Source organism: Sinocyclocheilus anshuiensis, unplaced genomic scaffold (assembly GCF_001515605.1).
Source record: "Sinocyclocheilus anshuiensis isolate Anshui unplaced genomic scaffold, SAMN03320099.WGS_v1.1 scaffold1045, whole genome shotgun sequence".
Classification (NCBI taxonomy): Eukaryota; Metazoa; Chordata; class Actinopteri; order Cypriniformes; family Cyprinidae; genus Sinocyclocheilus; species Sinocyclocheilus anshuiensis.
In genome coordinates this window covers 718,587-742,035 of record NW_015555799.1, presented here as the reverse complement: position 1 = coordinate 742,035, position 23,449 = coordinate 718,587, and the positions used below count along the sequence as shown (strand labels likewise).

General features: G+C 37.9%; 1 protein-coding gene across 4 annotated transcripts in view; it reads right to left on the bottom strand.

Annotated features, from left to right (window-relative positions):
* The window catches only part of LOC107674925 (uncharacterized), a 58,383-nt gene that overhangs the window by 22,019 nt on the left and 12,915 nt on the right, over positions 1–23,449 (bottom strand). For 3 of the 4 annotated variants that reach the window (XM_016469078.1, XM_016469079.1, XM_016469080.1), the window contains one exon: positions 13,415–13,560. The exons of the other annotated variant lie outside the window; for it this stretch is intronic. In XM_016469078.1, the coding sequence (XP_016324564.1) occupies positions 13,415–13,560 (146 nt within the window). The remainder of the gene's footprint in view (positions 1–13,414; positions 13,561–23,449) is intronic. 4 annotated transcript variants of the gene reach the window in all.

The following is a 23,449-nucleotide window of genomic DNA, read 5'->3' as shown; positions in this document are numbered from 1 at the left end:
ACACTGATGCAGCATATTATCTTTAAAAATGTAGAAATGTTTGCATGCAGTAAATCGTATCCTAGTATTTAATTCAGAACACAACCTCAGACCACAATCAATGGACTACCTGGCAATTGATTTGAAAACGACTGTTCAAATGGTCCACATCCAGTTTAATGTTGCTTGGGCAATTATTACGCCATTTGTTAATATGGCAATTAATTTTATTTCCTCACTTTATTGATTTAAATCTATGGATGTTTTACCTGAATTTGTAGAGTATTTGATGAGTTGCATGGATACAAATGGTTTGCGAGCAAACACAATAGTTTTGCAAGAGAATGCATATGTTTTGTGAACGAATGCAATACTTCTGTGAGAAAACCCAAATGTTTTGATAATGATCGCAATAGTTTTGCAAGAGAACACTAATGTTTTGTGAACAAACACAATAATTCTGGAAAGGAAAGCAAATGTTTTGTGAATGAACGCAATAGTTTTGCAAGCGAACACAAATGTTTTGTTAACGAAGGCAATAGTTTTGCAAGAGTATGCAAATGTTTTGTTAATGAAGGCAATAGTTTCGCAAGAGAATGCAAATGTTTTGTGAACAAACACTAATGCTAATGTTTTGTGAACAAACACTTATGCTAATGTTTTTTGAACAAACACTAATGCTAATGTTTTGTGAACAAACACTAATGCTAATGTTCTGTGAACAAACACTGATGCTAATGTTTTGTGAACAAACACTGATGCTAATGTTTTGTGAACAAATACTGATGCTAATGTTTTGTTAACAAACACTGATGCTAATGTTTTGTGAACAAACACCGATGCTAATGTTTTGCAAATGTTTTTTTTTTGTTTTTCCTCGAGGGAACGCAATAGTTTTGCAAGAGAATGCAAATGTTTTGTGAACGAACACTAATGCTAATGTTTTGTGAACGAACACTAATGCTAATGTTTTGTGAACAAACACTGATGCTAATGTTTTGCAAATGTTTTTTTTGTTTTTCTCGAGGGAACGCAATAGTTTTGCAAGAGAATGCAAATGTTTTGTGAACGAACAACTAATGCTAATGTTTTATGAACAAACATTAATGCTAATGTTTTGTGAACAAACACTGATGCTAATGTTTTGTGAACGAACACTAATGCTAATGTTCTGTTAACGAACACTGATGCTAATGTTTTGCAAATGTTTTTTTTTTTTGTTTTTCCTCGAGGGAACACAATAGTTTTGTTAGAGAATGCAAATGTTTCTTGGTGGAGTACTATAATTTTTGCACAAAGTTATTGAAAAGCATCTTGGTTTGTTTTGTTTTTGTTTGTTTGTTTGTTTCCATCACAATGTCCCTTTCAGGGGCTCCGCAGTATCTCAAGTAAGAATAATCATAAAAGACAAAGAAGTGTTTTTCTGTGACAAGTGCAACTGCTGATTGGAGGCACATGCTGGCTTCTACTGATCTTCTAACACTTCAGGAAAACTCCACCGGTTTAAAAGCATAATTAAGACAGACGTGCGGTCAAAAGTGAAGCGTTCCAATCATAATCGGTTGACCTGTCTGTCATCAGTCCTCTCAGCTGCTCAGCGCTCTGTTTGAAGCAGTCGTCCGGAGAGGCAAACATTGTTTCTTCATGGCTTTTATTCAATCGATCGGTCACAGGCGTGCCATGTTCGCCTGCAGGGTTTCCACGAGAATTCACCCCCCGCCGGCCGCAGAGGTTCAGAAAGAGCTCGGCACCACGCCGTCCCACTGCTGAGCTAATCAAGGCTCTCGGCGGTCAGTCCAGCATTATTTTATGTTCAACACACACACACTCCGCTGTGCTCGACTCTCACATGCTGTCATTTGCGGACGGTAGCCGCCGTCAACAAGCCATTAGGGAGGCGACAGCATGAGGCTAATAAAGGACAAACTCAGTGCGTGTATGAAAATGCCATGCTGGTGCTAAACTGATATAAGAGTTAGATGTGTAATGGTTGTGTTCGGTTTGTGGATTCTTATGATGTGTTAACTTTGGTTCCCGTGTTTCCTTCCTGTGTTTAGCTCCTGTGGCCTGTAGTACGAAGCCGGTTTCAGTTTTTACCCAGGTAAGTTCGCGTTTAGTTTGAGAAAACTCTTGAGTTTTAGGGCTCAAGGTGGTGGGTTGGTTTTGAGCGGGTTTCGTCACCATGGTAATTTATGCTACCCTAATCCCAAACAGGTTTTATTCTGAGTTAGAAATCACAAACCAAAGCTGGACCAATCAGCTCTGAGCAAAGTAACATATACCTGACGCAATAAAGCTACCCCCCTTTATCTCTCACTACAAATTAATGTTTAAAGTGATACATTTTTAGAGACAAATCTTTTGCTGCTATTTGTTTATTATATTTATATCTTATAGGTTATAATTATGTATAATTCATATAATATATTCTTATAAGTAGATGAGTTAACAATTAATATTAAACTTAGCATTTAAATTAATAGGCTATAACTATATACATATACATACAAGGTTCAGCATATAAAGCTTTTTGAACTGATGAAGCTTGTTTTCTTTTGAGCTCCTTGTAATATAAATCATTTAAATTCAGTTGACTCACTTGCATTGATATAGTCAGTAGGTGCCTTCTCAAACATTCACTGCAGCAGTTTATTCCTGCCTTGTAAATGGGTTTCAATTCATGGTATTTTTTCATAGCAATCTCTTCATCTTCAAAGTGAATTGCGCGATAAGTCAATCAAACTGATGTTTTCCATGTTCTGTGTGATTAGCTGTTTGCAGCACGTGTCACACTTTCAGGTGCACGTGCCTCACAAACTCTGGTATAAACGTTCTGTCATCTCAGGTTTGATCCAAACGTTGTGCAACAGCTGATCCTGATCTAAACTTACTCTGCAACTCGGAGTTTGTTCATCTCGCTTCGTGCTACAGGCCGCTGTTCACTTTGTTCCCATTGTTAGTTTGTTTATGGTTACTCATTGGTTTATTGATTGTGTTCACCTGCGTCTTGTTTGGCTCCTCATCAAGCCCTTAGTTTGGTTCTTCTCTTTGGTCTGTATTGTCTTTGCATGTTTAAAGATTGTACATTAAAATAGTTAAATTTGAAATGTTTGGAAGTGAAAAATAAGTAATCTTCTGAAACATGTAAACTGACATCATCTTTGTGGCTCTTCACGTTTTCACTGAAATAGCTATTTCTTCTTTTTTTTAATCAGTTATGTATATTGGGGTTTTGAAGTTATGTGTATGACACTGTGCACCTCATATACTGTATATTATACTGTATATGTTGTGCCAACAAACGCAAAACTTCTGATAGAGAACGCAAATGTTTTACAAGAGAATGCAAATGTTTCGCAAACAAACTATTTATTTGGGAGAACGCAAATGTTTTGCGAAGGAACGCAATAGTTTTGTGAGAGAACGCAAATGTTTTGCAAATAAGCACAATATTTTTTTGAGGAAATGCAAATGTTATTAAATGCAATAGTCTTACAAGAGAACAAAAATGTTTTGCAAACAAAATATTTCTTTGAGAGAACAAATGTTTTGCGAAAGAATGCCAATTTTGTGAACAAACGCAATACATTTGCATTCTCTCACAGAAGTTTCGCAAACAAACGCAATACTTCTGTGAGAGAACGCAAACGTTTCGCAAACAAACGCAATACTTCTGTAAGAGAATGCAAATGTTTTGCGAAGAAATGCAATTATATTAACATTCATCATGTGTCGTTCTCATTACAATCTGTGTTTTTTAATGGCTGACTTCACTTTTTAATGTTTGACTTCACACAAAAAAAACGAAACAAATTTTCTGAGAATTGGCATTTCTGTGAAATGTGTTAAATGTTACGAATGTGTATAATGATTTAAAGTCTCATCAGAACAAAGCAAGCAGTGATTGCTTTTGATCAACAGCATATGATTCCTGTTCAAATGCTCCCAGAAGATCCCCGTTTTTCCTAGCCAGGTTTTATCTACTGTATGTGAAGTGTATCTGTGAAACATCATCAGTGAGAGTGAGATTGACGAACATTAATTAGTCTCACTGGAGGCGAGTTGTCAGACGTCCATGAGCACGAACAAGCAGATGCAAAAGAATGGCTGTTAGAGGAGGCTTTCATTTCCTCTGCTGATCAGAGACCAGTGTCTGTGAGCGTCTGTAGGCTCTCAGAAGAGGAGTGAGAATCACACTTTTAGGAGGCATGTGTGAGTAAATACCCATAGGAAAGAAAATTACCAATATGATCTCTCTCGCTCTTAATAGTTCAATTGTATCTCCTAGACAGGGGTTGCTAGAAATGCTAGGTGGTCTGTGAAAAAGTTCAGAGGAAGAAGAAAAAAAAAAATGCTTTAAAATAAGTCAAATAAATTTAAATACACAAAAACAATTAATAAAGTATTGCTAATTATTATTATTAATATTAGATAAGTTATGTAAATTTTGTAACATCATAAAATGTCTTTGCCACTTTTGATCAATTTAACAATAAATTAAAGTATTCATAAAAAAGTCTTCATTAAAAATTAACCTTAATTAAAAATAAATTATACCGTTCAGTAAAAACCTTTGAATGGTGTAATGTTATTTATATTAATGTTAATTGTTCCTCTGTGTGAAATCTCATCTAAACCACGAATGTGAATCTGTGTAGTGAGGTGTTTTGATTTCCGCATCTTGTGTTGTCGTCCTCTGACGCGCCTTCTTTATTTAATATGGAAACTGCGTGCTGAAGGAAACAATCCAGTCATGTTAATAATTTGGAGCAATCCTCAATGGTGTTTACAGAATAGCAGACCTCCCATAATCCATGGCTGTCCACCTCACTCCGTTTGGGTCAAACAATGTCCACCGTGGTGCCTGATCACTCGCCCCTGCTATTTTTATTCCTGTACATTCAAGATACAATTGTTTTCCTTTTGCTCATTTTTTTTTTCTCAAGAGCACTTTTTTCAGGGCTTTGCTGATGCATAACAGCTTCCCGTTATTCTTCGGCTCTCCTCTCGACCCGGGTCGGCTCCAGTATCCCAGACTCGGCTCTGGGCCAGCGTGACTGGAGAGCTGCCAGACAGTGACATCAATGAAGCCTGAAGCTCCGCCCACTCCAGCACAGCCCACTTTACTCTGCCCTCTGTTTCTGTGTGTGTGTGCACGCGCACTTTAAAGGGATAATTCACACAAAAATGACAATTGTGTCAATTTATCAAGAAACTGGGTATGGGTTTGAAAATACATGAGGGAGACTACATGATTCTGGGCCTGATGACGATGTCAGTGACACAGTTTTGATATTAAACGGTGTTGTTTTTTTTTTGTTTTTGTTTTTTATGAGACGCATCTGCCTGTAAGTAAAGGTCCAGAGAGGAACACGATATATGCTTGTGCAGAAGAAGAACACTTGCGCATAGTTTTAAAAAAAGAGCATTTGTTACGGAAACAATAAACTTTAATAGAATATACTTAAGTGTGAACTGAATGCAACACTTAACTGCAACTAAATGAAAATGTATTATAGTTTACATGCAATTAGCTGAACTTTTGACTCAATTAAGTAGGACTTAAGTACATCTTTATATGTAATTTAATAATTACTTCTATTGTCTATGAAATATGGTTAAAGTACTGCTGAATGTACTGGCAAGCATTTATGATCAACTAAAATACTTTAATGTCATTTCTGTTGAAACTTGCATGTCATGTATTCAAATATATTTGTAATTACACATCTGTAATGATGAAATTGAAATTTAGTACATTTAAAATACATTAACTAAGTGTAAAATCAAATAACACACTACAATTAAAATTATAATCAAGTGCTTTACATGTGCTTTAGTATGTTAGTCAACACATCAAAATAAGTGTACTTTAAAACTATATATAAAGAATATTGGAGTGTGTTGTACAATAAAATTACAATAAACTTCAGTTTTTATATTAAACATTTCAATTTTTCTGCTTCAAAATGTCATGCATGTTACTTTGCAACTTTTCTTTGTAATTTTGTGTTCAATTTTCTGAGTGAATATGGTTTCTATACCAACATACAGTACTTGTCAAAGTTTGGAAACATCACGATTTTTAAATATTTTTGAAAGAAGTCTCTTCTGTTAATATATTGTAAAATGTCATTTTTTTCTTGATCATTACTCCAGTCTTCAGTTAAGCAGGACGTAAGTATATCTTTATATTTAATTTCTTAATTAATTCTATTGACTTTGAAATATGGTTAAAGTACTGCTGAATGTACTGGCAAGCATTTATGATCAACTAAAATACTTTAATGTCATTTCTGTTGAAACTTGCATGTCATGTATTCAAATATATTTGTAATTACACATCTGTAATGATGAAATTGAAATTTAGTACATTTAAAATACATTAACTAAGTGTAAAATCAAATAACACACTACAATTAAAATTATAATCAAGTGCTTTACATGTGCTTTAGTATGCCAACATACAGTACTTGTCAAAGTTTGGAAACATCACGATTTTTAAATATTTTTGAAAGAAGTCTCTTCTGTTAATATATTGTAAAATGTCATTTTTTTCTTGATCATTACTCCAGTCTTCAGTGTCACATGATCCTTCAGAAATCCAAACTTTTGACAAATACTGTAGAAGCACAGTTTTAGAAAAATATATCTTTAGAATTTGAAGTACACTACAGTTAAATGCACTTATTTTTGTCATGGTTAACAGTTGGTTTGTAATGCAACATTTCTGCAACATTATTGAACAAAGAATTGTCTTTCATAAAACGGCCTGCTTTCATCACCAGAAACACACTTTGTGCGCTCTGGACCGTTTTTCTACAAAATTCCTCAAGAGAACTAAAAACGGGCCCAAATATTTTCTATATTTAATAGAAAAGATGTTTGTTTTTCTTCTGCAAACCATGTGAAAACTCAACATGTTGATTGAATTCCCTGCTGAAGCGAAAGGACGGGACATTTCCACAGCTCTCACGGCCTGTGATTCATTCACTCATCCAGCACAGATGAAGAAACATTCACATCTCCAGTGCGTAATCATCCTAAAATCACTCTCAGCATCCTCACGCTGTGAAGCCATTTACTCTCAAGCTGTCAGATGCTGATAATTCATCATCTAATCAACACGAGTGCGTTTAAAGAGTAAACAAGCACAAAAAACCTGACACTGACGCACCAACTCGCTCTGCTTTGGCCCAGGATGGGTGAGAGTTGCATCATCGCTAATGGTCTGTGTTGGTCTTTCTCAACCAAACGTGGAGAAACATCTCGGGTTACTCATGTAACCATGGTTCCCCGAGAGGGAACGAGACACTGCGTCCTGGTGGACACTTTGGGGAACACTGTCTGTGTGACCGGTACCTAAAGCATGCGTAAAACAACTCCAATCCTATTGGTCCACGTGGCCCGTGATGTCATAGGCGGGTACCCGAAAGTATAAAAGGGGTACCTTCTGAATACGTCACCAACTCCGTTGTCCGAGGAGACGTAAACAGGCAGGCCGAAGGCATGGCAAAGGGACGCAGCGTCACGTTCCCTCTCGGGAAACCATGGTTACATGAGTAACCAGAGACGTTCCCCTTCTAGGGAACTCAACTCTGCGTCCTGGTGGACACTTTGTGGAACGATATCCAATCACGCCATGCCGAGACGCATGCCTGTCCACCTGGTTAGAGAGCACCAAGGAGGTGACAGACATACACCAAACCTTTCCTCAGAAAGGGGCCAAGCCACTGATGCCTCGGGCCGCTCACATAACTTGGTAAAAAGAGGGAGCCCGATACCAGATAAGGTTGAACACCCTAACCAAGCTAAGAACACAGCCATCCTCAGATAGCTATGCTATGTGAGCAATAGTAGCCAGATACATAAGACCACTGAGAGGCTGGAAGCCTAGAGGAGTTCTCAAGATTGCCACCAACAATCCCAGCAAGGACACGGCTATCCGCAGATAGCTATATCCAAAGGGACTTATGAAAAGGACCTTCCTAAAGAGCTGCCCAGACCAAGGGAATGACTTAAAGGGAAAGGGAAATCCAAGGGAAGGGAAATCTACTTAAACCCCGCAGGGGAGATAGCACTGTCTAAGCCAGGGCACAGGGAGACCGCTACTTAAAAAGATAGCTTTTATCCCTAGGAAGGGGCTACAGGACCAAAAACTAAAACCCCTGGTAAACCTACCTGTGAAGCTGCACAGACCACAGAGAGTGGGCTATCTACGTATGACCCTAGCAGGGGAGATAGCACTGTCTAGGCAAGGGCTTAGGGAGACCGCTACTTAAAACCCCAAGAAGGGGGAGCAGTCCCTAAGCTAGCACATTGATATCCTCAGATAGCCATGTACCCAAGAATGACTCTCTTAACGGGAGGAAGCCCTGTTCAGAAGTATCGCCAGAGATACATAAGTGGAGTGGGGCCCAAGGAGAACCGGGGCCAGAACCAACTCAGAGAATGGGAACAAAGTCGAGCGTGTAACCCATACCATACAAGATTTTAGAAAAGTGCACAGGGTGCCTAGCCTGCACACTTCCCACAATGTGGATTTTAGAAAGCACACAGAAGCTAGCGTGTACGCTTACCATAAACATAGATTTTAGGAATAGTAGAACAGGAGGGGACCGACTGAGACTACCCAGACCACCAAGAGTGGGCTGTCTACTTGCAACTCTAGCAGGGGAGACAGCACTGTCTAGGTAGGGCTCAAGGAGACCACTATTTAAAACCCTTAGAAGGGGAGCAATCACTGAGCTTATCAACAGCTGGTCCCACACAGCTAGCCTGAAAAATCCCAGTAAGCCATCCTATGATGCCACAAGAGTGGGCTATCTACTTACAACCCTAGCAGGGGAGATAGCGCTATCTAGGCGAGGGCTCAGGGAGACCACTACTTAAAAACCCTAGGAAGGGGAGCAGTCCCTAAGCTAGCACATAGATATCCTCCAATAACTATGCGTGTAGGAAGGGCTACCAAAGGTGGAACAGACTGAAAATACCCAGACCACGGAGAGTGGGCTGTCTACTTACGACCCATGGAGGGGAGACAGCACTGTCTAGGTAAGGGCTCAAGGAGACCGCTACTTAAAAACCCTAGGCAGGGGAGCAATCACCGAGCTAGCACATGGCTATCCTCAGATAGCTAGGCTCTAGGAAAGGGGACCACCACACCTACCATGGCAATGGCTGAAATATAACCACCCTTAGGTGGCTATGCTAAGGAGGTCCCCAATCCGTGTCAGTCCCACAATAGGCTAGCTTTTCATTACCAAAAAATTTACCAGAGGCTCACAATTGGAAGATCCAGACCATAGTAATGATTCGCTAAGGAGCGAACACATAAAAACCATAGTCCAGATCAAAGCCTGATGCAAGCAACGGCCATAACACTAGGTGGCTGGACACAGCTATCCTCAAATAGCTTTTCCCTCAGATAAGGCTGAAGTTCGCCCAGGCCATGAAGTGGGCCATCTACCTAAAACCCGAACAGGGCAGACAATGCAGTCTAGGCAAGGGCTCAAGGAGACCACTACTTAAAGACCCCACAAGGGGGAGCAGTCTCCAAGCTGGAACACAGCTATCCTCAGACAGCAGATTCCAAACAAGGCTTCAGCACTTACCTGAGACAGTCTGTACCCAAGGGGAACTAAACCCAGTTATAAACGCATGGCTAGAACATAGCTGTCCTCAGACTGTTATACTCCAAAGCAAAACAGCCTGAACTGGAGCATAATCATCCGCAGATGGCTACACTCTGAGCAGAGACTGTTCACTCATCACCCAGCTAAACACAGGAAGGAACATTTCCCATAACCACTCTAGACTACCGAAGCACCCTGGGAGAGAAAGCTAACAGCTTCATTCCACAGAGCATTCAGTATAACCATGCCTAGCGAGGCTCTCCACACACAATAACATGCATATTAGAGAGGCACGGCGGAGTTGAATATAGCTCCGCCCGCGATCTCGCACACCCTGAGCTAAAAACGAATCGGTGCTCACACTTCATCGTTATAGCAACGTGAGCAATATCCACGGCATCAGGCAACCCGATAGTCGAGGGTATGCGGACACCGCAGATCAAAGCAATCGCCGCGAGCTGAGATAAACCGAGCTGCGGCAACGGCCCGAGACGCGAACGCTTTGCCCTCACCTGTTCTATCCCTTGGGAATAGGAACAAACGCGAGCAGAGCGCATTAAAGTGATCCATCACAAAGAGCGTGTGGTCACCGAGACACAGACGAAAAGGTTAGAATATGTCCTCAAGTGTTAGAATCCCAACACGGAGGCACATATTTCTCAAAGCGCTGCTCGACTCACCAGGATGATGTTTCACACACGTTCAACAGACAGACGGCTCCGAAGACAACAAAAGTTGGTGACGTATTCAGCAGGTGCCCCTTTTATACTTTCGGGTACCAGCCCATGACGTCACGGGCCACATGGACCAATAGGATTGGAGTTGTTTTACGCATGCTTCAGGTACCGGTCACGCAGATAGCGTTCCCCAAAGTGTCCACCAGGACGCAGCATTGAGTTCCCTAGAAGGGGAACAAATATTTGTCTTTGTGTGTTTGTGTAAGCCTGTTTAATGGAGTTAACATTGAAAAAATGCTTCTCCCGGTTACCCGCCTATGACGTCACGGGCCACGTGGACCAATAGGATTGGAGATGTTTTGCGCATGCTTCAGGTACCGGTCACACAGACAGCGTTCCCCAAAGTGTCCACCAGGACGCAGCGTTGAGTTCCCTAGAAGGGGAACTGGACTAACCTCCAGCAGACCGACGTGTTTGAGCGCTGAGGTTTCTGCTCAAATGAGACGGATCGACTGTAACATTGGAAATCCCGGAGTGCTGGTCATCTGCTACTCACTGTGCTGGTAGACTTAATCAAACTATTATTAAGTTGGCTTGAAAAAGCCAACTTACTGAAATCTGATTTAAACTTCTTCGGCTAAATTTTAAAATGCATCTCCTTCTAGACTTTTAAATCTACAACCACCAAACTCTCTCTATATATATATATAGTAAGCCGGATCTTTTCTAACTGATCCGGCTTACGGTTTTCGTAAACCAGACTATCAAAACCACCTAAAATCCCATAGACTTTCATTGAGGGGGTGAAAACATAGTACTGTTTAACAGTAAAACAATAAACTGTATGGTGTATTTAAGCTGACTATTGCTATAGCAAAGCTTAACAACTCCTACAGAGAAAAAAATAAAATAAAACACAGCTAAAACCAGCCTAAGCTGATTGACTGCTTTTACTGGTCTCCCAAGCTGGTTTTAAAGTGGTTTGGCCACTTTTTTTAGCAGGCCAGGCTGGTCTTAGCTGGTTTTTAGCTATTTTTTTACTGAATCAACTGGTTGTAGCTGGATTGGCATAGAAACATGCTAACAACATGCTAACAACATGCTAGTAACTTGCGAATCATGCTATAAACATGCTAACAAAATGCTAGTAACTTGTTAATCATGCTAACAACATGCTAGCAACTTGTTAATCATGCTAGACACATGTTAGCATCATGTTAGTAACATGCTAATAATGCTAGAATCATGCTAGCAACATGCTAGTCATGCTATAAACATGCTAGTAACATGCTAATAATGCTAGAATTATGCTAGCACCATGCTAGTAACATGCTAATAATGCTAGAATCATGTAAGTAACATGTTAATCATGCTAGTAACATGCTAGTGACTTGCTGAGCATGCTATAATCATGCTAGCAACATGCTAGTAACATGCTAATTGTGCTAAAAACATGTTAGCAACATGGTAGTCATGCTAGAAACAGCCTAGCAACCACCCCAGGTACCCTAGCAATATGTTGTATATCTATTTTTCTGATAGACTGTATTGCCTTGAAAACATTCAAACTTTAAATCTTTAAAACTATTTTAACTGTCAAACTACTTCAAACTGAAAACTTTCAGACTGCAAGCTTTTAAAACCACTTCAAACTTTCTGGCTAGGCTCATCTAGTTAAACTATGATGTTTTTTGGTGGTTCAACAAAGCTTCTACATCACCGACAAGACTATCTTGGTAATACAACAACACCAGAAACTCAAAGATCTTCACAACAACCCAAAAAAAACAAAATGCGAAAAAACAAATGTGACAGAAATGTTATTATTGTACAAAAGATGGTTTTGTTATTATTGTATTACTGTACTTCTCAAAGTAATAAATAAATAAATATTTTGCGTTTTATTTTTAAGTTACCTTCTGTTGTGCAGCACTTTGTTTGCCAAAAAAAAATAAATAAATTGTTAAAATCGTTAAAGTTCAAATAAATAAAATGTAACTAAACCATTTAAAATGAAAAAAAAAATTACTGAAAACAGAATTTGCAAAAAAAATATGGAATTTGGAAAATTCATTAGGCCCTAAAAATGTATTTTTGTTAAACTTTGAATATACTGTATTGCTGTTAAATTGTATAAATTACATTATTGCAATTAATTAGACATGCTTTGTTTACTAAAATTGAATTTAACCATTAAAAAAAACAATCCAGAAAACATAAAAATATTTGGAAAACATAAAACAGCCTTCATAAGGCCTTAAAAATAGATTTTGTTAGACTTTTAAATTGTTATATACAGTGGTGTGAAAAAGTGTTGACCCCCTTCCTGATTTCTTATTTTTTTGCATGTTTGTCACACTTTAATGTTTCAGATCATCAAACCCACAGTTTTAACAGGGGGGCAAACACTTCTTCACACAGGGCCATGTAGTTTTGGATTTTGTTTTCCCTTAATAATAAAAACCTTCATTTAAAAACTGCATGTTGTGTTCACTTGTGTTATCTTTGACTAATATTTAAATTTGTTTGATGATCTGAAACATTAAAGTGTGACATGCAAAAAAATAAGAAATCAGGAAGGGGGCCAACACTTTATCACACCACTGTAAATAGTTCAATTAATTAGATGTGCTTTTTGATTAAAAAAATTAAAACTGAAAAAAAACTGAAATATGAAAGAACAGGCCCTACAAAATTTTAATACTTTTAATAAATTGTTATATAAATAGTTTAATCAGGCATGTTTTTTTATCACTAAAATTTAATTTATAAAACGGATAGTTCTGGTCCTTGATTCTGATTGGTTGAGCCGCATTCAAAGCTGTTGTAAATTACACTACAAACATACACCTTTGTTTACTTCTGTGTGTTGCTCGGCCACCACTTTGTTGGAACTGTTTCTGGGGAACTCCGCTTCACGTCATGCCTAACAACGCCCCTTAGCTGTTATAAATTAACCGTAAACCACGGCTTCTTGGGGCTTATTGCTTTATTAACCATTAAGATGGAATCTAAAAAATTCAAATGTAAAAAATATTTTTTGTAAAAAAATTAAACCAATTTCATAGAGCCCTTTGAAGCACACTGTGATGAGGATGTTCAACCTGGCTCGTGCTGACTTACAGGTGAGGACAGCAGCTTGAGGATGTGGACTTCTGTCCCGTTCAGGCTGGTGAAGTCAGTCCAGCATCCCAGAGACTTCTCCTGCAAGACGATCCAATCGTTGCTGTTTCCGGGAACATCCTTCAGCTCACAGATTGCATTGGAATCTACAGAGAATTAACGCCAGGGAGTTATTGAAATCATCTGCAGCCCTGGAGAATAATAATATCCTGCCAGCAGCTCATAAATTATCTCCAGAATAAAGCACGTCCTTCCTCTGGAAGACACGGTTCAGGAGTCACTTCCCGAGCAGCAGAACTGAATCAGGCCGAACCAAGCTGATTTCAGAAATGAACGCATGTTACTAGCAGCACTAAATAATCAAAACCATCTCCTGATGTCAGATCAGAACTAATGTCATTAGCTTTAAACAAGAGTTACAGTATGATGCTGAAACACTGCTATTGTCTTGTTTTGCTCTGTTAAAGTCACTGCTTTTCATCATGATCACAGAAGGATGACAAACGTAGGGAATTTGATGATTTTGATTCTGACTCCAGTAAATGATTCTTATACACTGATACTTAAAATATTGAGATAAAGTTTCAAGTAGATTTAAAGGCAATCAAATGGAAATCACACAACTGCTTTAAGGGCTTCACAAACAATTTATTATGTGCAAAATGACATCCAAAGCATCGAGGAAGTCTAATTATGGGGAGAATGGAGCGTTAAATAAAGCTTTGAATCTTATTATTTCTATGAATCTGAACAAGCAGTTATTCTGAATTAAGGGTCATCTTTAGGGTTGCAACTAACCCCTATTTTGATCATCAATAAATCTGTCATGTATTTCTTTGGTGAATCAGCGGAACACAAAGACCTAAATTGTATTTTCTGTATTAAACGTTTTCTATATATCCGAATGTTCTCCTCCAAACAACATGGTGGAAATGGCTATTGTTTGTTTATATATACACACAATGCAATTAAAAAGTTTGGGGTCTTTAAGATTTATTTTATTTATTATTTTTAAGAAAGTAATGCTTTTATTCATCAAGGTTGCATTAAAAATAAAAAATGAAATGTATCTCAGTTTCCATAAAAATCTTCGGCAGCACAACTGTTTTCAACATTGATATTAATCAGAAATGTTTCTTGAGCAGCAAATCAGCATACAATATTACAATATTCACATAGAAAATAGTAATTTTATATGGTAAGATATCACAAATGTACATGTATTTTTGATAACATAAATGCAACCTTGGTGAGCAGAAGGGACTTCTCTCGAAAACTTACTGACCCAACACTTTTGAACATTACCTGGATCACTAAAGAAACAGATATACACTAAACAAAACACTGTGAACGAGCAGAACGTGTCTGCAGAGGACAGACAGAGTGGAAGGAAATACAGGAAGCTACAACAACTGCAAGGACAACAGGAAATTCCATGTTTAGACGTCAAACTGATGGTGACGGCAGTCCAGGCTTTGTCTTAGTAAGTCGTGGGGCTTATCAAGGATGTAAGCACAGTCTGAACAGAGAAACACTGTAAATACACTGCATATTCTTAATGAGCATCTCCGTCTTGATTTACAGTAAAAATATCTAAACATACTTAAAACAATGTATATTTACCTGCTAACTGCATATGACTGATTTGAAGTAGAATGTATTTGGATCAGTGTTGGAGAAAGTTACTTATAAAAGTCATGCATTACAATATTGCGATATGCTATTTAGTCTAGATCTACAGTAAACAAAGTAAGTAGCGTTACTTATTTAAAAAAGCAACTCTGATATTTTCTTGCAAATTAAAAAGTAATGTGTTACTTTACTAGTTACTTTAAATAAGTAATCTGATTACATAACTCACATTACTTGTAATGCGTTTCCCCAAACACTGATTTGGATATACAGTAAGTGTATTTGGTGGCACTGCTACTTGTTTTTTTGCAAAAACCAAGAAAAAAATGTGAAAATTTCCCAATCCAACAACATTCAATGGATAGACAGATGTAAACGTTTCAAATCCAATATTGACTAAGCGTCACTCTGAATACTGACTCAAACACTGTCAATAGTGGACTGGACGCTTAAAGAGATCACCCAAATGTAAAAAGTTGTTCCAAACCTGTATGATTCTGTTGAGCACATAAGAAGATATTCTGAAGAATGTTGGTAACCAAACAGCTGACGGTAGCCATTGACTTCAATAGTTTTCTATACTATGGAAGTCAATGGCTACTGTCAACTGATTGGTTATCATTAACATTCATCGAAATATCTTCTTTTGTGTTCAGCAGAAGAAAGAAACTCATATAGGTTTAAAACGGCCTGAGGATAAGTAAATGAAGACAGAATTTTCATTTTTGGGTGAACTGTCCCTTTAATTTATGCCATAAACCACGCATTTATCAAAAAAATACTAGTTTTCAGTGGAGAAATCAGTCCACATCAAATTGCTAACGAAACACACGTATTTATCTTCATACATGTTCTGATGGGCAGTCAGAGAGACCATCAGTGCTGACGGTCATAATGATGAGCAACAGATGAATGATTTCTCCAGCGGCCTTACATATATCAGTCAGACTCATGGGACGTCACGCTGACCCGCAGAGATGACCCGGAAATGCCAGAGCTTTCACTAAGCACTTCTGTGTTAAATGAGCTATACGCTGCAGCTTTATCTCGTTTCATCAATGGTTCTTTCCCATGCAACCAAATGTTTAAGGCTACAGACATCCAATCGGGCCTATTTCTCTGAGCCAAGACACAAATAATGCTCTGCTACCCATCACAGCAGCTCGTTTGTTATATTCCCTGCCCTCGTGTGTGCAAGAGAGAGGCTTCATTTTACATTTTGACCCTCGGGCCTTTGTCTGAAGGAACACACACTCACACAATCACAAGTGTGTGTCTCAGCTCTTGCCAACTGGGCGAATATCACAGCGGCACGCAGAGGAATTGCTTATTACCGGAAAGCACACACGTGCAGCAGTAGGGCACCAACAGATGAGTTTGATTTCTAGCGTTCTAAGCGGAGAGAAGGTCACGCAGTGCGCTAACACACTCATGGGTTTCCGGTAAAGTCTTCACGTTTTCAATTTTTGGGAAAACGCTTCAAATCAATCAAAGTACATGTCATGACGCTTATCGAGACAGAGCACGATCACACTGAGAACACGCAATCATTTTTTTTCCCTCATGTCAGGTGAGGATGGGAAATTTCTGGCCTCATGATACAACGCCAGTACACTGGGCTGGGCTATATGGACAAATATAGCAGCACAGTATTTTTTCTGTATCATAAATATCGATATTTATCACAGTATTCATTTCTACCATTAATAGGGAAGGAAATGCATTGCACATTGCACAAACTCCACAGAATAGGCTACGTTTTCATTAATGGCCCAATGAATTCAGTTTATGTTTTTCCCTAAATTACATATTTTTCCATTTCATTGGGTTTTAAGATTTAAAACAAATTTATAATCAAAAATGGCGTCTAATGAAATAAATTCATAAAAATTGTACAATTTAATAAATATTTAAAAATGTAATCAAAATAAAGCATGAACAAAAACATGGTTAAAAATATCTTGGTTGTACGTTATTAAATCAATCAATCTACAAAGGTTTTAATAATAATAATAATAATAATTCATATTATTTTTGTTGTTGCTCTGAGAAATACATTTTGCTCTACTATATTAATATATTTCTGACTACATTTCTTCAAGTTAAACCTTTCTTTCTGGTGGGTTGTAGTGAAGATCTGTGAGTATCTGTGTGTATCTGAGGATAGCTTTTAGGGATACACAACTGAAATTACTCAAAAGTGTATTACCAATATTGCGAATTTATTCATTCATCAATACTAATTGTACACCCTACTAGTAAAAAAAAAATAATAATCTGAAAGATATGTCTGGGAAATTCCCACATGGTGAAACCAACTTCTCTCACTGGTGGGACTCAAACATCTTGGGTCAGAGTTCTTGATTTAAAAAAAAAACATTGAGAAGCCCTGCTATTAGTAATTCATTGGAAATGTGATTTCTTAAAGGGGTCATATGATGCGATTTCAAGTTTTCCTTTCTCTTTGGAGTGTTACAAGCTGATTGTGCATAGATAAGATCCCTGAAGTTGCAAAGACTAAAGTCTCAAAACCAAAGAGATATACTTTATCAAAGTTAAGACTCTGCCACGCCCCCCTAAAACGGCTCGTTCTAACACGCCCCCACATATCTACCTCACTATGTGGAAATATTTGCATAATGCCGCCCAAATGTGCACGCAAAGAAAGAAGGCGTGGTTTCAGTAACCGCAGTTAGTGTTGAAGCAGCCATGCCAGGGAGACGCTGTGTGTTTCTAGGCGAAAGCAAAAGCACTTTATTTGGCCTTCTGAAAGTAGATGCATTTAGGAATCTTTAAGATTACTTACAACAGAACAGCAATGCATTTTATGGACGACCGTTTCGTGAACCTAGGAGAGGAGGTAATTCTGACTTTGCTATGACAATCTGGCGCTTCTGAATCAGCTACTGTTTTGTTATTAGTTTAAGTATTTGCTATTGACTGTTCAAATGTGGAGTTTTGCGCATCGTGTGTGTGTGTGCGCAAGCGAGCGAGAGAGAGAGAGAAAGCGAGAGAGAGCGCGAGAGAGAGCGAGAGAGAGGGGGTCACATCACAAGCACATGAATGGGAAAGTGTCCAAACTTTTGACTGGTACTGTACTATAATATATACAAAGAATATCGTCCGATATATCGGTATCGGCCTTTTTTTTACTCCCTAATATCGGTATCGGTATCGGCCCCAAAAAACCCATATCGGTCGGGCTCTACATATGACGCCTTTAAAGAGTGTCAATGCCTTTTATACATTGCTCTGCTTGACTGATCAGCTGACATTCTTGTTTAACCCATCGCATGAGTTTGGGGCGGGACTATCCGTGTTATGTTTAGCTGGTTAGCACTGACCCATTAACCCCTGCTGGCAGTCGCCATTTCCACACCATTTGGTTTCTCCATTAATGACCATTCAAGTACAAATATCTAAACATTGCTAAATCACCATACATTTACTTGAGAAGCAAAATAACATTAGATATGATGTTTAATTTTCTGAAAAATCAAAAGTAGGCTAAGTGACTTTTTGCATAACACAAGAATATCTCAATGGGGGTCTGAGAAACTTGATATAGGTAGATAGAAACTGCTTGATATAGGTTTTTTTTTCTGACCCTATCTGCATTCTTTTTCCTTGGATTAAGTATAAACTCACTTAATTTTGATATATTCCTTAAAAAAAAAAAAAAAAAAAAAAAAAAAAAACAAGACTTAAGTTATTTTGCTTCTCGAGTAAATGTATCTTGATTGAAATAGGTAGTTCACCCAAAAATGAAAATTGTCATTAATTACTTACCCTCATGTTGTTCCAAACCCGTAAAACCTTTGTTCAAAAATATCTTAATTTGTGTTCCGAAGATGATGAAATCCAAGAGCTTTCTGACCCTCCATAGACAGCAATGCAACTGAAATGTTCCCAGGCCCAGAAAGGTATTAAAGGTATCATTAAAATAGTCCACATGATAACAGTTGTTCAAGCGTAATTTTATGAAGCTACGAGAATACTTTTTGTGCTCAAAGAAAACAAAAATAAGGACTTTATTCAATAATTTAACTTCTTTCGTTTCAGTCTTCGATGTGGGTTCACAAGAGTACCACTTCACATGGACCATTTTAACAATGTCTTTACCACCTTTCTCGACCTGGGAACATTTCAGTTGCATTGCTGTCTATGGAGGATCAGGAAGCTCTCGGATTTCATCAAATGCATCTTATGGTGCGTTCAAGTCATGTCGGACAGATCGTATTTACGAGTTGAACGCACATGAACGCCACCTCAAAGTCGTTATTACGAGTGGGAAACTCGAAATTTTCTTTAAGCCCCGAGTTTCCGAGTTGGGGGCGTGTCAATGAGAAACATGGCGGAATCGATGGATGCAACGTCTGTAGTTGACGTTAAATTTGTTTAAATTGATAGTTTAGTTGTCCTATAAACTTAAATTGGTCATGTTCTTGTTACGCAGCTGAAATCCAAGTAAAAAAAATGCAGACCCTGTTGTATTTTCTTGTAATTTATTAAAAGGTACACCGCCATCTTGTGCCGACTAAACTGACTTGAATGCACCTGACGTCGTAATTATGAATGTCCCAGGAGGACTTGAACACAGCATTAATTTGTGTTCGAAAGATGAACGAAGGTCTTACGGGTTTGGAATGACATGAGGGTGAGTAATTAATGACAATTTTCATTTTTGGGTGAACTATCCCTTTAAGACAATTTAAGAGTTTAGATATTTGTACTGGAAAACAAGACAATCTTTTTTGCAGCGTACAACACTGTATTCTGATGAATAAACATTTTTCATCAGCAAGCAACATATATCTCACAGATATTTCATTATATTACAGTAGATGAAGGGGTTTGTGTGTTCTTGTGGCGTCATCAGCCAATCAGTGTTGTCATGATATTGCTGCGCCTGAGTGATCAGTCATATGACATTTATGATTGGCTCAAAAACAGCCTGGCAGCAAGTCTGAGCAGCCATGAGCAAAGATGGCAGATTTTAAATCACGTACTTCTGTGGGATTGATTTCTTCTGGTGATACTGCCCTCACTTGAGAACACTACTTTGCAATTTGGTCTGCTACTAATAATGGCAAATAAATAACACGCTTCACCTTTAAATCACAGAGCAACCAAAACGATGACTGACAGGGAATTTTAAAAGCAGATCTTGTGCAAGTCCATGTGTCAACTTTTCCTCACATAATCGTTTCTCGTTTTTAAAGGTCATAAGAACAGCAGACATTGTACGAAAGCACTGGGTCACTGCAAGAGCGTCTGAGATAAAGCTGATGTTTTTCAGAAGGCATGTTGAACTGGCACCCAGGAAACGCTCAGAGTCTCGTCACAGGTCAAAGGCGCCAGAATCCTCTTTAACCTGCAGCCAGTTTCCGTCTTATGAATAACTCCTTTACCAGTAAATGTGTCTGTTTCCTGTCAAGAACATAAGAGATTGGGAGGACCGTCTGAGGAGCTGTAGTGATGCGAACGAAGCCGCACTGTTATGTGTGATGGCGGCTCGGGTTCGGTTAAGGTTATGCTGAAACATAAAACATGCTGCAGATTTTGTGGAAAACACCTTCAGTGACATTTCCGGTACAAAAATAGAGCTGCAGGAAGCACGTATTTTAGCCTCCGGATTGGTTTCCTCAGCAGATTCAAGCAGAACGTGTGTCATGTTTTCAGTTTATACACTCAAGACAATAAAGAGCTCATAGCTTTCTAAAAACAAATTTTAAGCAGATCCACAGCTAAATGAACTGCATGTGTGAATGAGAGGCGAGCATTTTTTTTCATTTCTCAATCAATCTAAAAGTTCATTCAGAAACAGAAAGTCAGTCTACAGTAGATTCGAGAATCAGTGCACTCAGGCAGTTTAGCAAGAACTAGTTATGATGTTGAACTGTTATTTTGGTATAATTGATCAATATGCTTTAAAATTGTATCGTTTTATAATTTGTGGTTATATGTAATTATTTTATAATTATATTTTTAGTTAAAGTTTTAGTAATTTTGTTGTGCGTTTAATTTTTATTAAAATTCAGTTTTTCGTTAAGGTTAGCATTTTAGTTTGTATTTATTTCATGTACTTAAAATTTCACCAAAACAAACATTTGAAATGTTGACTTGCCAACTAGTTAAAATAAAATGAGTTTGTTGTGTGTTTTTGTCTTTATTCATTTGTCTAGAAAGTTTTAGTTTATTTCGTTTTATTTTTGTTAATATTTAAACTAAATGAAAATGAGACATTTTGCCTTGGCTGAAATAAAATACATGTGTTGTGTTTTTTTTTTTGTTGTTGTTTTTTTATAAATATACCTATATAGCTTTTAATTTTAGATTTTAATATATTTAATTTCATTTATTTTAGAACTAACAAAATGAGAAATATTGCCTTGCCAACTACCTGAAATAAAATAAGTTTGTTGTGTTTTCATAATTATATATTTTTTTTGCGTGTCTATATAGTTTTTTTATGTTTTGAGTTTATTTACAGTGCCTTGCGAAAGTATTCATAACCCTTCTTTTTTTTTTTTACATTTTGTTATGTTGCTGCCTTATGATAAACTTCTTTAAAATTACTTGTTTCCACATCAATCTACACTCCATACACCATGCTGACAAAGCAAAAACAGAGTTGTCACAACTTTGTAAATTAAAAATATAAAAACTGAAATAAGTACATTACATAAGTATTCATACCCTTAACTAAATATTTAGCTGAACCACCTTAACAGCCTGAAGTCTTTTTTTGTTTGATGCGACAAGCTTTGCTCATCATCATTTTGCAATTATCTGCATTCTGGGCAGACGCACATTTTCAGGTTTCTCCAGAATTATTTGATTGGGTTCAAGCTCAGGCTCTGGCTGGGCCACTCAAGGACATTCACACAGTTAGCCACTTTTGCTGTGTGCTTAGGGTCATTGTCCTGGAAGGTGAACCTTCTGCCCAGTCTGAGGTTCTGAATGCTCTGGACTGGGTTTTCATTAAGGCCATCTCTATATTTTGCTGCAATGAGCGTTTCTTCTACTCTAACGAGTCTCTCAGTCCTTGCTGCTGAAAAACAGCCCCACAGCATGAGGCTGCTACCAGCACACTTTACTTTTGGGATGGTACTCTGCAATTGATGAGCGGAGCTGGTTTCCTTCAAACATGATGCTTAGAATTGAGGCTCATCAGACCAGAGAATCTTGTTTCTCAGAGTCTGAGGGTCCTTTAGTGCTTTTTTGTAAATTCCAAGTGAAGTGTGTTTTCATGTGTCTTAACTGAAGAGAGGATTGAGTTTGGCCACACCGCCATAAAGACTCGATTGGTGGAGTGTTGCAGCGATGTTTGTCCTTCTGTAGATAGATCTCCACATATGATCATGAAGCTAAACTACAGCGACTATCAGGTTCTTGGTCACCATGCTAACCAAAGCCCTTCTCCATCAATTGCTCAGTTTGGCCAGGAGGCCAGCTCTAGGAAGAGTCCTGGTTGTTTCAAACTTCTTCCATTAAGGGTAACAGAGACTACATGCTTCTGTGACCCTTCAATGAAGCAAAAACATTTTTCTGAACTCTTCCACAGATGTGTGGCTTGACGCAAACCTGTTTCTGAGCTCTGCAGACAGTTCTACTGACCTCAGGGCTTGGTTTTTGCCCTGATATGCATTATCAGCTGTTAGACCTTTTATTAAGACGTTTGTGTCTTTCCAAATCATACCCATTAAATTGAATTTGCCACAGGTTAACTTCACTTGAAGTGTAGTAATATCTACAAGCAAAATGAATGCTCCTGAGCTAAATTTAAACTGTCCCAGATAAGGGTATGAATACTTATGCAATGGAATCATTTTCATTTTTTATTTTAAAGATGTTAAAAACCTGTTTTGTTTTTTTTTCCTGACAATTATGATGTATGGAGTGTAGATTGTTGTGGGAAAAAACTAATTTAAAGCAGTTTAACAAGGCAGCAACAAAACAAAATGTGAAAAAAATGAAGGGGTATGAATACATTCGCAAGGCACTGTAGTTTTAGTTATTTTAGTATTTAAACTAAATGAAAATGAGAAACTAGCTGAAATAAATTTGTTGTGTTTTTGTGATTATTATTATTATTATTATTATTATTATTATTATTATTATTATTTTTAATTAAGTTTTTTTTTTTTTAGTTTTAGTTTTTTTTTGTGCTTAAACATTGTAAAAGTAATAAGTGTATTATTTATAAGTAATGAAAGTGTTCTTGTATTGTTTTAATTAAGTTTTTAATCCTTAATTTGTAATCTTTGTAAAATGTAACCCAGCTCATGAAGCGGTCAGATGGCTGGACGCTGTCGGCTGGGCAGGAGGCTGATGAAAGTGTTTTGCAGGCGAGGACGCAAGAGAAACGGGGAGGGGGGGACGGGGGGGGGGGACGGGGGG